Source organism: Anticarsia gemmatalis, chromosome 8, assembly GCF_050436995.1.
Source record: "Anticarsia gemmatalis isolate Benzon Research Colony breed Stoneville strain chromosome 8, ilAntGemm2 primary, whole genome shotgun sequence".
Taxonomy (NCBI): Eukaryota; Metazoa; Arthropoda; class Insecta; order Lepidoptera; family Erebidae; genus Anticarsia; species Anticarsia gemmatalis.
In genome coordinates this window covers 12,013,474-12,028,046 of record NC_134752.1, presented here as the reverse complement: position 1 = coordinate 12,028,046, position 14,573 = coordinate 12,013,474, and the positions used below count along the sequence as shown (strand labels likewise).

The 14,573-nt window shown below is 37.5% G+C and overlaps 1 protein-coding gene across 1 annotated transcript in view; it reads right to left on the bottom strand.

Annotated features, from left to right (window-relative positions):
- The window catches only part of LOC142974913 (uncharacterized), a 70,481-nt gene extending 58,548 nt beyond the window's left edge, over window positions 1-11,933 (bottom strand). The window contains exon 1 of the mRNA XM_076117484.1: window positions 11,817-11,933. Within this exon, the coding sequence (XP_075973599.1) occupies window positions 11,817-11,933 (117 nt within the window). The remainder of the gene's footprint in view (window positions 1-11,816) is intronic.
- Between the last annotated feature and the right edge of the window lie 2,640 nt (window positions 11,934-14,573).

Here is a 14,573-nt window from a genome sequence, read left to right as displayed (position 1 = left end):
AAGTATAGCAGTAAAACAGAAACTAAAACTAACCCAACCACCAAAAAGCTCGAAGTAAAAACAATAACACTCTAACCTTTACGAGCTTAAGTAAAAACATTAGTGAATAACGACAGACAATGAACGTCAGTGCAGACGGTAATGTTCGCACAAAGCGTTTGTAACAAATTGTTGGCCATCATTGCCCGTCCGGAGTTAATATGAGCGGTGGACTGCTTGAGCGATGGTGTGTGGCTACGAAGTCAGATTTTGTAGCGATAATAACAAAACAATTTAAGTACGATTGGGCGTTTTTCTGGTAATTAGAGTTTGGATTATAAATACTTACATAGAAAAGTGTAAGCAGAGGCGATGCACAGCTACACGAATCACTATTAATAATGTTAGTTATTGTAATTAGAAAAGACCAGTAGTACTTTGTCCGATACAGGAATCGGGTAATTGAATTTGCTTTGCTTGCTTCAGTTCAATAATGGTCGTAGAATATGATTAGAATTTAATCAAATATTTCTAATTGTCTAGACATAGTAATCTGGAGGGCCTAATAACTCTTGGCTACATATTATATTCTTTTAAGATATTATGTCGTTGGCTTATTATTAATAGGTGCTGATTCCACGACTAAACATCATGAGATGTCATTTCGAGACCAAAATCCAGCTAGACAGTAAAATATAGACCATAATTAATAGTAACAAAACTTCGTCACCCGTCAATCGATAAAATTACAACGCCTAAAACGTTCACCCGCTGTTTTCTTAGCCGTACTTTCAGAAGCTACGTGTAGAACGCCCGAAGCGGTGGTGCGGTTCTTAATTGTTTTACAGTTCCGCTCTATCGGCGGGCCGCGAACTTCTTTCATCAAACCTCCGTTATACCAAAGTGTTGACGCCAACTTCATCGCCTTTCAACAACTTGGATGGATTTCAACAGATTTTTGAGTTTTACTTGAATAGGGTGACTTTTGCTTGATGTTGTGGAAATTTGAGTTTGTTGGTGCAAATTATAAACTGTGGTGTAAATGTAATTCGTTACTGACACTACAGTAAGATATTGTTAATACCTACACACCTTAATTAATCATTTTCCCATGGATAGTTGTCTACATCGCGCATGGCATGACACTTATTTTAGTTTATCTGAAAATTATATTTCTATTGAAGCCATGTGTACACGTACGTACATTCTTGATGTCATTGTTCATTGTCAATTTCATATATTTATTTATTACCCGTTACTGTTCCAGCGCAGCACTGGCCACCGGGTTTAGGCCTTAAGTCTATAATTAGTAATATAAAATAACATTCAAAACTTTGTCTCCAATATACATGTTTATAAACACAAAGTAGCTTATAATTCTTACAAAAATTCGCAACAAACTTAAACCGAAACTTGGTAATAAAATAGCAGTGAAAAGGTTCCCGACCTACTCATAAGCAGGTCATAGAGTATGTAGCATGTAGCTGCTATAAATAGCAGTAAGCACCGGTAGCTTGCTAGTTTAGTACAACACTAAATAACGATAACTGAACACGGAATTTAAGCTAAACGGGTTAAATGTTGGCCAGCTATATTTTATGTTTGTTGCATATCAGTCAAAGTTTGTTTTTCTACAGAATTGTGTGTTGAGTGTTGAAATATTTTTATTACAGACTAGCTGACCCACGCAACTTCGCTTGCGTCACATAAGAGAACAACATAACATCAAATTTTACCCCGCTTTTGTAACATTGTCTATTGCTACTCTGCTCCTATTGGTCGTTGCGTGATGATTATAGCCTATAGCCTTCCTCGATATATGTGCTATCTAACACTAAAAGAATTTTCAAATCGAACCAGTAGATCCTGAGATTATCGCGTTCAAACAAAGAAACAAACAAACTCTTCAGCTTTATAATATTAGTATAGATAGTATAGATATTTGGTAGGTTATATTCTACCCCTGGAAAGTGGGTTCTATTCCAACTATTTTCACGACACAAGAGATCGATCGTTTCAATCGCACACCGTCATCAGATTTTAAAATAAGCAAAGCCTGTACTATGTTGAACAGACATCTGACATACAAGCTTATATACTTCTTAATACACATTAATTTATTTCAGATAAGTGTATTGATAGTCTACCTATATTATTATTATAAGACAATTAACATTTAGAATTAAATTCAGTCCAATTGCAATTCTATTAATTAATATCGAAGACACAACACAAATACCTGAACCAAAAACTTCCAAACAGATAACGCTCCGATATTATTATTTCATTAGCGAAACCTGTACCTACAATCTTCTATTTGAAGCTAACAACAAAACACCGATTAAACTGGTCGTTTAAGAATCCTTTTCTATAGAAACGTTATTAAAAGCACAACTCTAGAGGTTTATTATTTTGCAAATCAAAGAGATTATGCAAATATATTCCGTACTGTTAGTACCGTCGTGGCGGAATCGGCGGGAATTAAGCATGATTTATAATAGACCGCGGCGGGGACGAGGCGGGGCCGGGCCGGAGCACGTGCGACGCGCGGACGACGCTCGGATTAGAAATGAATGCGAGTTGGTGTTCTTTGCTTTTAGTGTTATGCTTGTTTATGCTTCTCAGTTAGTAAGTATGTATAGTTTATTATCATAACTGAAAGAATGATTGTATTTATGATTATGCATCCTCGTTGTTACTGTGAAGGGTAATCTTTGTACAGTGAGTAAGTAAGTTAGTATTTAGCATGCGTACTTTTTATAGTCGACACAACAGTAAATGCTACGAGTGAATGTCTAAAATCAGCCATATTTTTATTTTAACACAATGACATATCTAACCGGTTTTGCGTCATGGTATTCCTTCTATCCACTATTTGCTAGTGAAAATATTGAGTTAAGATATTCCATTCTTCACCTTATTCAGATTCATATTCCATCCCGCAATAAAATGTATTAAAATCATCATTAACCATCTGCTTAGGTATCGCTCTCCATTTAGAAAACGCTTAAAAATCTAGCTGACTCGGTAACAACACCGTCCCGTATAGTATAAAACGTCCTAATTTTGTTAGCAAATAATAATAAATTGGTTGACGTCGGCTTGGTATCGTAATGAGGTTCACGTTGTTAGCAGTCATCGCTCAACGGTGTTTTGTAGGTAATTGGATGGGCTCGTTTGATGGCTAAGTGAGGTCATTATTTCATTGAATTTGTTGATACTTTTTACTTGAGGTTTGGTTTTTAAATTGCAAAAGTTTTTATTTTTCTACACTGCACATATCGTCCAAGAAATTAGTAGGAAGCTTTGTCTGTAACATTCGAAGCTACGAAATTCAAAATTTAGAGCTTCAGTGACCCAAAGTATTATGCAGTTGACGATGGCATGTTTGATACAGATATACATTTTAAAATTTGATTATAATATATAATACATTTAAGCATGCAATTAAACTCAATTACAGTGCCTCGATTCTCTACTACTATCGACTACCGACAACCGAACTGTCATCGAGAAATTTTGTATGAAAATCTGATTAGCGCCTCTGGCGGGTGTCGTAGGAAACATTTTGGCAGTACATTCTAAATGTCAAAATTTCGATAGCTAGCCGGTTGTCGGTACTCGATAGTTGTACAGAATCGAGGTACAGTATAGTTCCTTTAGACGGATAACTCTTCAATATTTTTTCTATCTTCATTTCACCATATTTCTCAATAATTCAATACTACGTATTACGACATACTCTAAAAACATTTGACATTCTACCATTGTATAATTTGAAAGGAAAAGCACGACGATGGCACCACGTCGTAGTTCCCCGCGGTACTTCAATGCGGTCTCTTTACCATTATCATAATATTTTATATGATAATATAATCTCCCACTTTTTCAAACCATCCACGTCCCACAGAAATGGTTAGAGAACTTTTATTTGAATTACTGAACGAACTGTTAGTTTTTTTAAAGAAGGATGTGTGTTTAATAATGAGAATTGAAACTTAAGGATTATTTTAAACTCATGAATTTAATAGTAGAATAATAGAGTAATAGTATTTTAATCCAATAGCAAATTTGAATTTAAAGTAAAGTTTTAAGGTACATTTGTGAAGTTATTTTTAAAGTTTTAATTGTTTCTTCAATAAAGACAAAATACAAAACGAATTATGATTTCGCCTAAAAAAACATTTGCTACCCAACACTAAATATAATCTGAAACGTCTGTAACCGCATTACGGAAAACCAGCAACTTGTATGAATAATAACAAGCTTAAAATAATGTACTAGTAAAATTTTCTACTACTTAGTAATCTGCTAGTTTAATACCGTTTTACTTTGCTAAAACGCTCGTACCTTCCAAGCGCTTAAACTACACAAAACACATATCTCCAAAAACTAAACATTTCAAATTCTCTTAAAATCCACGAACCGCCATAAATCTTTACAGTGAAAAAGCAAATGAGAAACATAAGTGTGTCGAAACAAAAATAATAAATTTGCCGGAGCTTTGAGTGCTTTGCTGTTCAGCCACTCGCGCGAGTGTACGTAGCGACATTTTAATGATGCGACCCTGCGGGTGATGGTTGGACTTACGATTTGCTAGACCCGCCTTTTGATTTGAAATTTATTGGGAGAATCTTTGAGAAAAACTGTTTGAAACTTTGGTTTTATTTTGTGTGATTCAATTGTTAAGCTTGTAGCGTAACAATGTTATCAACTGGTGCTTATCTCAATCAATTTGCAGCACCTCAAATGGTTCCGTACCGTAACAAGCGGCGCCCTAAGAAGGATCCATATACTGAATAGAGATTAAAAGTAGGCTGACGAATTTTATAGATAACAATATGGCATATCGATAGAGAAGTGTCTATAGATACAGGCACTATTACCAAAATAAGGAAAGAAACATGAGAATATACGAAACAAAATAAAAACCCCAGCATTATTCAAAGTCACTATAGTCAAATCCTTAATGGAATGTCATCACAAACCAATCCCTGAACTCCGCTTTCTGGTATTTCGACCATCAAAGACTTCGTCGGCTTCAATTCTTTACTAAAAATCTAACCTTACATTACCCGTCTAGTCTGTGCTCTTCGCAAGTCGTAAGCCTCTCAAAAGGCCGCAAGTCCTGCAGGACAGTAGGGGCTCTCCACACGAGCTGCGCGCCGTGCCGCGACATTTTAATGAAGCCGTGTGGCCACTCCAGCCTTTCACGCCGACTGTATGCGCCTAACATACGCTCGACACTCGACACTCGGATAGCTTGTATTGAGAGTCGAATGGCCTATTCAGAAGTAGGTGCAGTAGTATGTCATATTGATTTGGAAACTTTCTAGTAGCTAATAAACAATATATTGAAGAAGTGTTATTTAGCTAGTCATAGCTCACATGATGATCGATCTCTGTGGCTAAGTTACGCTTGCCAAGGTTGTTATGTGGATGGGTCTTATACATATCGAGTTCCTCCGTGTTTCGGAAGGCACACTAAATTGTGCCATTTTCTGCTATCATTTTCTTATCAGTTATATTTTTTTTATTCAACGACTATTCCACTTCTGGCCAAAGATCTCCTCCCGAATAGTATTTTAGGGATGCAAGGTTTTATCACGATTTTAAAATTTTCTTTAAGTAAACTTAATTTTGAGCTACCTTTCCAGTATTTTTTTGAATTTTGTACAAGCCTACGGGAGAACAAGTAAATGGCTACACAAAAATATATGATAATGTCGCCAAACGGCTATAAGCAGAGCAAGGATACAGCGACATCGGGATTTAAAACAGTCATAAACCTTTGTATATCCCTTCCGGGAAGCCCTGTTTCCTGCGAAGGTGGTTATAATGTGGCCCGAGAATTAGTATGATTTATATTTTCTGACACCTCAGCTGACGTACGGTTATGGGGAGATAATACTGGTGGAAGTTTCCTAACATATTGTTAAGGTTTTATGACATTAGGTCAAATAATGTGGAAACTTGGAGGATTTGTCAAGTTTATGATGGACTTTTCTTTATTTTAGAGTGATCTTTAACCACGTACATATGTCCACATGTTCTCATTTTAACTAAAAGTTCTTAGAAGGTAGTTTCTTTATCGTAACTTTTGGTCGATAGGATTTCTACTTTTGTTTTGATTTTGTACCAAATCAAAACCTTCCACAAACTAGTATTTTTGCTATCCTCATTTTGACGATACTATACGTGCGTTAGTGCTATATTGTTGGTTAACACGCTCAGGAACTATGTTTGTCGAAGCCCAGGGTACCAATATTCTCCAGTATTTCACTCCAAAAACCAAATTTTAATCAAATACCCACATATTCCACCATTCAATTTTGTCTCCTTACAAGGCATATATTTCATGTTCAAAAATTTAATCAGTCGGTCCACTGAGGGTAGATTGAAATTCAGGACGCAGTCGTCGTACTCCAGAGCTATAAATCTTGTAGTACATAAGTGGCGTAGTCATGAGGCGTGATATGAACTACACGGTATTAAATAAAAACGCTGGGTACGCGTTGGTTTTTAGAAAATGTGCCCCGTAATCACTGTTGGTTACTTTGGAGGTAAGATTTATGTTCGTGGTTTTTGCTTAGAAGCGCCAGGTGCTTAAAAGCGACTGCTATTGGAAATATTTGGTTAACTTCTTCAGTATACATTGATGTTTAACTATGCTAAAGTATCAAATACTTTCCTTCTGTGACCACGATGTGAAATCTCAGAATGGAAGAATGGCATAAGTACACTGGCAAATGTAGCCCCGCAAATACTTTTTATAATACAGTATGATGTAGAGTATTTTATGATGTAGAGCCGCAAACTGCATTATCATAAGACAAAGTCACTCAGGTAATTTCGCACATGGGTGACTATCACAATGAAATCCATGACCTGTAATATAATTTGTTACCATGTTAACCATGAAGAACTTAAATGACTTTAAACACAAAAACGGGTCATAACCCGCGAAAATTCTTTGTGAAAAGATCCAAAACGTTAATTAAAAATCTTTCGTCTCCCAAAGCCTAATTAGCTACAAGCCGAAACCACTTTAATGAGTACAAACAGCATATAAAACAACGTCATTAGCACACAAGCCATTCACAGTTCAGTTTATCGCATACAACTGCTATTTTTGCTTCAATTTAGACTAGTTGCGGAACTATGAATTAGGTTGCACACCACACAATAGAAAACCAACCTTACGACTTGATACATAAGGCATAATTTCAAATGGTTTGTTTGAATTGAATTTCGTTAATGTTGGAAACAAGAGGACCTATTCGGAAGCTAGCGAGAACTTCCTGAGGCCATGATATCAGCTGCGAATGGAATGAATTATTTTAATTGTGCTAACGTTGTTGTTAAAGGTAGCACGCGAAGGGGTTGAGGTTTTGTGTCGCGAGAAGGTGGAATTTGACGTGCAATTATAAACGAGTGTGGTTGTTGCAGAAAAGTGTTATTTTATAAGGTAGAGTTTGTTTGAGATGAGTTTTGTAGACGCTTGTATATTTTATTGCTATAGTTTAATTTGATACGCTGGTAAACTTTGGTAGAGAGGGTATAGATTGGATAGGTAGTATCCTTACTCCTAAAGTTAATAATTAAAATATTTTTTGGACTAATATTGATAGTTATTTATAAATACTCATAGTGACTGTAATGAGGAGGTTATTAAAACACCAATATTCTTTGCTTTTAAAACAGTTTCTGGAAGGAATCGTTCCCAATCTGCACATGGCCTGCGTAAACTCAAGGTCTAATCCCTCCTTCATGCTGTTAGTAAACTCGTTCCCAAAACTGTTTCCGTGTGTAGGAATGTTTTTTTTTTTATTGTTTTAAACAAACCACTTGTACTATCCAGTGAATAATTCTGTTATTTTAAAAGGTTAACTTATACCTTTGGTGTACCTCAACCTGGCTAGAGTATTGCTTTTAAAAATTCTTCCGGTCTTTTAGGCAACCTTTTAGTGCTTGCTCTTCTAGTATAATAGGATCAGTGACTCGGGTTCATATCCTTTGACGTTATAATTTAAATTGTTTGTTGAACAATATTAAATTTGTTTTCTTTGACACTAGTTTATTTCTGATTTCGTATAAAGGATGTGGTGTTGCAAGTGTTGCTTTGGTAACATGTCTTATTGTTGTTGCAACACATATTTTGCAGGAAAAAATGGATAAGTGCAGAAACTGATTTAATAAAGAGGGAAAGTTTATAATAATTACTGATTTTTTTTAAACATTATAATACAACGATAAATAACGAAATCGTATGAGTATTTCAAGATCAAACTACGATCAGTGGCTTTATAGTTCAAAATTTTTGTCACCTGAAGATTTGCCTTCAAACAACACCCTTTTGGATATTTTTGCAACACAACTCTAAAATATCACGAATTTTATGAAAACTGCAAATAGTTAAAGGTCAAAATTAATTCATAATTAATTTAGTTTTTAACCCTTTTTCCTACCTTAACAGGCCGTAAATATATAAATAAAAACAAAATATCACATAAAATAATCATAACTCAAGTCTTACCAAGATTTACGAAACGAAGAAATCCTCCCACTGAATGTGGAACCGGTGGAACGGCAAAAATATACAGGTATTTCTTGTTACGTAGTTACTCCTAATTTGGCGCTTGTAAAAAATGGGCAGTGCCGTGAAATGGTTGTACTGGAGCAATTTAGTGAATTGAGCCCAAGTAAGTTTGGAGGCGAAAGATTAGGGGAACCTTACGGCCACATAAATAGTTATTGCAACTTTCTACTCTGTTATTAGGCTGCTTTTATTTGGTTTTTATTTGAAAGTGTTTGGTAATATTTTACGTTTTGGTATGTTGTTTTGGTAGTATGTTATTGCTTATTGTTGTTTACAGAGTTTGCTACACGGTTTAGTTCTGGCTGTTTTTCTAGTATATAAACCCACTATCAACTTTTTTGAAGTTTATCCCTTCTAAATCTTGTATTTTTTTGAAAACAGATTTGATTGTCTTGTTGTGCAACGGTTAAGAGGTTCTCCATACCGTTAATTACATTACATTACAAGAGATTCGCCATTAAATAAATATGGGAGTGATGTACTTATAATTAATTTTTGAAATCTACTTTTAGGTACGTTTTTTAAACTCACCTACACCGAAAAAATCTTTCCTCCTGTCTCGAACAGCCAAAGGAATTGAAAACACTTCACTAATAAATGAAAAACTCCAAAATCCCCACACAAATATCAAACAAAACATCTTGAACAATAAAACACGATACCGGAAGTTACATACGTCAAGCAGTACCCCGGAAGTGACGGTGGATATTATAAATTCAGCCGGAAACGACTCCCCGCGGTTAAATCACGTGGAAACATCGAGTGTGCTTTAAATAAAATGCAACGTACTGTTAAGTACACCCCTAGAGGGATATTAATGGCATCTAGTTTACTGTTCATACTTTAGGCGTTTGAAAATTGTTTTGTTTGAAGACGCATGCTGATGCATTTGAGGAGCTCGTGGCTTACTTAACGACAGCCGAGCGCATCGATCACTGAGGTTAAGCTACGCTTGCCGAGGTTGTTCTGTGGATGGGTGACCATCTTACACATGTCGAGTTCCTCCGTGTTTTGGGAGGCACGTGTGGGTCCCGACTGCCATTTTCGAAGATCTTTGACAGTCGTTATCAGTAGTCAGAAGCTTGAAAGTCTGACAATCTGTCTTACCGAAGGGTATAGTGTTATATCCCAGATAAGTGGGTTGTGGAGGTCAGATAGACAGTCGCTCCATGTAAAACACTGGTATTCAGCTGCATCCGGTGAGACTGGAAGCCGACTCCAACATAGTTTGGAAAAAAAAAGGCTAAGCTGATATAATTTTGAAAACGCATGCTGGTGTTCATGACGCAAAGATTAACAGGGTGTCGATTTTGTTTCGACGAAGAAAGAATATTCGTGTGATTCCAGCTATGGTTTCTTTTACGTTTACATATGTAAAGTTACCAAAATAGATATCAGTTCATTACAGCTTTGTAGGAGACCTAACAATACCCGCCTGTTATAACCAAAGGTGTAGGCAGAGGTGTATGAAATAGTCCCACGTTTTGCTATTAATAATGTTAGTTCTATGTAACAGTGGGCGAGCCTGTTATAGAGCCCCATGTATCGGGTACGTCACCAAACTCGAGAATTCTACTGAGAAATATTCTGACATAAATTGAAAAGGACCAATAACTTAACCTAACCCAACCCGGGAATTAACATCGCAGCCCCATGATCAGTAATCGGATACACTTCCGAGCGCGCCACAGCTACAGTACACATTTCTAATCACCAATAAAAAAAATATTTTAAGGTGACATAGAAACCAAGCGTGTCAGCCACTTTTAAAGGACTTTACAGTGTGTTAAACGTAACTTCTCTTTTTCATTTCATGAGATTTGTACCCATCAGTCAAGGAACAGCGATGTTAACAGCTTTTAAATAAAAAAAATATTATTTACCATGTTTTTATAGTAAGTTCACATTTTTACTTCCGTATCAGGCAAGACACTGCACTGAACAAAATACAACTCACATTATTCGCAACACGAAAACGTACAAAAAGAATAATATGTTTCGCTCAAAACCAGACAATTTTCTTGAAAAATATTTAAATATAACGTTGATTCAGTGTTCTGTGCTCGACGAGTGTGGCAACGGGCTAAATCATTTGGAAACCAACATTGCCTCTCCTATGAAAATACACATTTTGTAGCAAAGAAACTCTTTTAACTTTATCGAGGTTTGAAATGTATTTATTTTCCTATGAATCTGGTGTGTTTGTTATAATCTGGTTTTGTTTTTGGTAGTTTAAAGTTCACAATAAAAAAGCTAAATTCAGATGTAAGAACATATTTTATAACCTTCTTTAAATATTTTTGTTCGAAATGAAATTGTCGGTAAATACATTAGCATTTGGCCACTGTAGGGCGATTTCCTATATTTGGTGCTATGATATCGATAACATTTATACAGAAAAGTGTGTTTATGAATAAGCTAGGGGTGCTAATCTTCATCTTCATCTTCATCGTATGGTTAGTGGTCAACCTAGTGTCAAAGTTGTTCAATTTCTTAAGTTTCGATAACTACTCGATGTTTGATAGTGTATCGAACATCGGTCCTTTGTGTTATATTTTCGCAGTATTAACCAAAATTCTTTAAATATAAAACAGATACATAACACAACAGTTCTAAATGGATCCCATTCCGCGAGATAAATGTTGAGTATAGAAAAAAGGAGTCTTATTGGATCCTAAATCTGTGATCGGCGATAACGCGGTGATCGATTCGTTTACTGTACGACTCACTTTAGTGGCCGAGGTTCTGTATTCGAAGCCTTTACGGATTGTTTTGTTGTTACATAACATTGTTTCCAGTAGCACGTAGACATTTGATATTTAAAAATAAATCCTGTGGAGTGCGCTAGGTCTTAAAAGGTATTCGCCGGGACTCCCCCATGGGACCTCGAGGCTCGTGCCTTGGCGGAACGTTACCGTCAGGCGAGAGCAGAGAGGAACACGGGGACCGGATTACTGCCAACGGGGGCACTCGCACGGCGTGAGTGCCGCGACGAGATCCTCCGGCAGTGGTCCGAGCGGTTGGTAGAGCCAAGCGCCGGTGTTTTGACCATCGGCGCTATCCGACCGGTCCTGGATCGATGGGTCAACAGGCGACACGGGTCGATGACCTTCCGGCTGACGCAGGTCCTCTCCGGGCACGGTTGCTTCGGGAGATACCTGTGCCGGATCGGCAGGGAGTCGACGATGGCTTGCCATCACTGCGGCTGTGCCGAGGACACGGCGGAACACACACTCGCCGTGTGCTCGGCGTGGTCGGAGCCGCGAGCGGCGCTTGTTGACGCCATCGGAGCCGATTTGTCACTCTCGACCGTGTGCCGGGCCATGGTCGACAGTGGCGAGGCATGGAGCGCCATGGTCACCTTCTGTGAGGAGGTGATCAAGCGCAAGGAGGAAGCGGAGCGGGTCAGGGAGCTCGATCCCCTCGCTGACCCAAACCGCCGACGCCGCGTCGGGCGCAGGCGGGTGGCGCATCTGCGCCGCCTTCCTCCTTAAGTGGAACCTCCGGGTGACGGAATCGGGACTTCCGCCGCCCACAGGAGAGGTGAGGTTCCCAAGATAGGTGATGGGCGGGTGGTGTCACGTCCATCGTCTATGGTGTTTGATGCCGTCACTATCCACCCAGGCGGCATCACCCAAGGTAGGGCCCCCTAGGGGGGGCGAGCCGCGCATGGCGTGCGTCTTGCGGTACTAGCTTATTGCGGTTATCCCGGCGCACGTCTTTGCGGAAGCGGTTGGACACTCGTCAGGTTTTTAGTGGGCTCTACGGCGGACCACATACCCCGTCCCAGTGCGGCGGGGACCTAGCCGGTGGGTCGACCTTTACAGCGACCCCGATTGGTTTCCCTGACGAAAAAAAAAAAAAAAAAAAAAAAAAGGTCTTAAAAGGTATTTGTATGAACTTTGAAAAGGTGGCCAATCCAGTTTATTTAAAAAATAAAACAATTTACGCGTGAAATCGCGATCTCGAGAAGACTCTAAAATTTGGGCATTTCACACCAAACAGGATATTTCATGTTCTTAAAACCAAAAGACCGTTGTACTCCGATTTGAAAATAAATATTAACAGAAGTTAATAGTCAGAAAGCACCAAATGTTCTGAAAACAAGATCAAACCTTACACACATACATAATATTACCATAGAAAACTCCGACCTCCATAACCCTTGAAAATAAAGATTCCAATACCATCCTTTGCTTCGAATCCTCACTTATACTTGCAAAAGAATATTAAAAACTTATATCAAAGGCATTCAAAGTTCGGTTCAAAGACGCAATTTTCAACTCGAAACGCATCGAAGGGTCTCCGAGACCCTAGCCCGGACCCTAACGCAACAGATAACGAGTGGGACCCTTCCCTTATCTATTTCATTTTCGAAAAACCGTTGACCAAACATAAATAAACGTTGAAACGGGTTCCGCTTAGATCTTTAGCTTTGGATAAGATAAAGTGGTACTCCATTTTGGATTTAAGTAAAATGTTTCGGATTATTTTACTCTTAATATACCTACAGTTGCTCTTAAAGATGTTTTGGTAGTTCAAAGGCATGTTAAACGCCTATGGCGCAGTGATTATGATGGGTACGGTTGAAATCATTGCAATTACTACAGATTTCATTCTTAAATACGCCAAATTTTAAAATAATTTGATCTAGGAATCGGTATCATTTCAAATTTGATCATTTAGACCCACAAGAATTAAAATATGAGCAGTTTTAGTTTTGACCCAAATTGCTTCGAGAAGTAAGTCTACATGACATTTTGCTATAAATAAAAAATTTGGCAAAACCTTTCAACGTCTTTACATTTCTCAAATCCTTACCTTTTGGTATTGATAAAAGATACGCAATCAGGAAGGTCCCAGATCTTATCAGTTTCTTATCCAGCCACTTTGACATCCAAGTATCGCCCAACCAAGATTGATAACTCTCTCAAATTCCCGCTGGGCACGATTTGCGCTTAGCACACTTCAATTTTTTCTCTAATTTCCCTCCCACACATACAAAATTACACCTTATATAGATTGTAATAAGGTACCATATTGTTTAGCTGTCCAATCGTCATGCGTGTTACTAGGCAGTATAGCGAAAATTGAACCCATTTTAAAAGAATGATGGGACATTTATTCTATGGGAACTCGAAATTTCTATCGCCTCAAGTATTAGTAGAATTTTCGTGAAAACTTTTTGTATCACCCAGCTTTACCCCATACTGACACTCATATTTCATGCTATACTTAGGCCTAATAGGAAGGGGGCAATCCTTTTCATGGTTGCTATGGCAAGCCTTTTTCAATCAAGCTACTGAACATATATTTCGCAAATCAAAACATAAGTTCCGAATCAAACGCTGAATCTTGCGGCAATTATATTTTCCAGACTAGAAAATCAGATTCTGATCACCTTGTTAAGAAAACAATATTCTATAGATAAAATTTCATTTGGGTAAGATAAAGCAATCCGAGGTAAAATTATATTATTCACATAATCGTACAATATTATATAACAATTATCCCCAATTGTCGTTGTAAAGCTATAAAGAAATATAAAACTGAAACATTCCGTCCACAATTCTTTCGCCATGTCGCTAAGGTATACCTAATCCCAAAATTTAATATCCCCTAAATACCAACCAAGTTTTTTAATCGCGGTCCTAAATAATAAAATCTTTTGGTTGAGTTATGCCTTTCTTCGCATACTCTTGCTTAGACATACAAAACTTTTGTGAAATTTCATAAGACCAACATCTAAAAGATACATTAAGCTTCTTTCTAACTTATTCTTTGTCTACAGCTTATACTACGCACTATGATTTTAAATACTTAACCTAACAAAGGTTACAGACTGACTATGATTATTTTAGTTTTGTTTTAATATTAGAGCATCACTGCCTATCCTTTATATGAATCGGCAATGTGAACAATCACTCTTTTTTGCATTCCACCGCAAAATATTTGAGATAAGCAATTTTGCATGTTGCCATGGTGCACTCTCCTA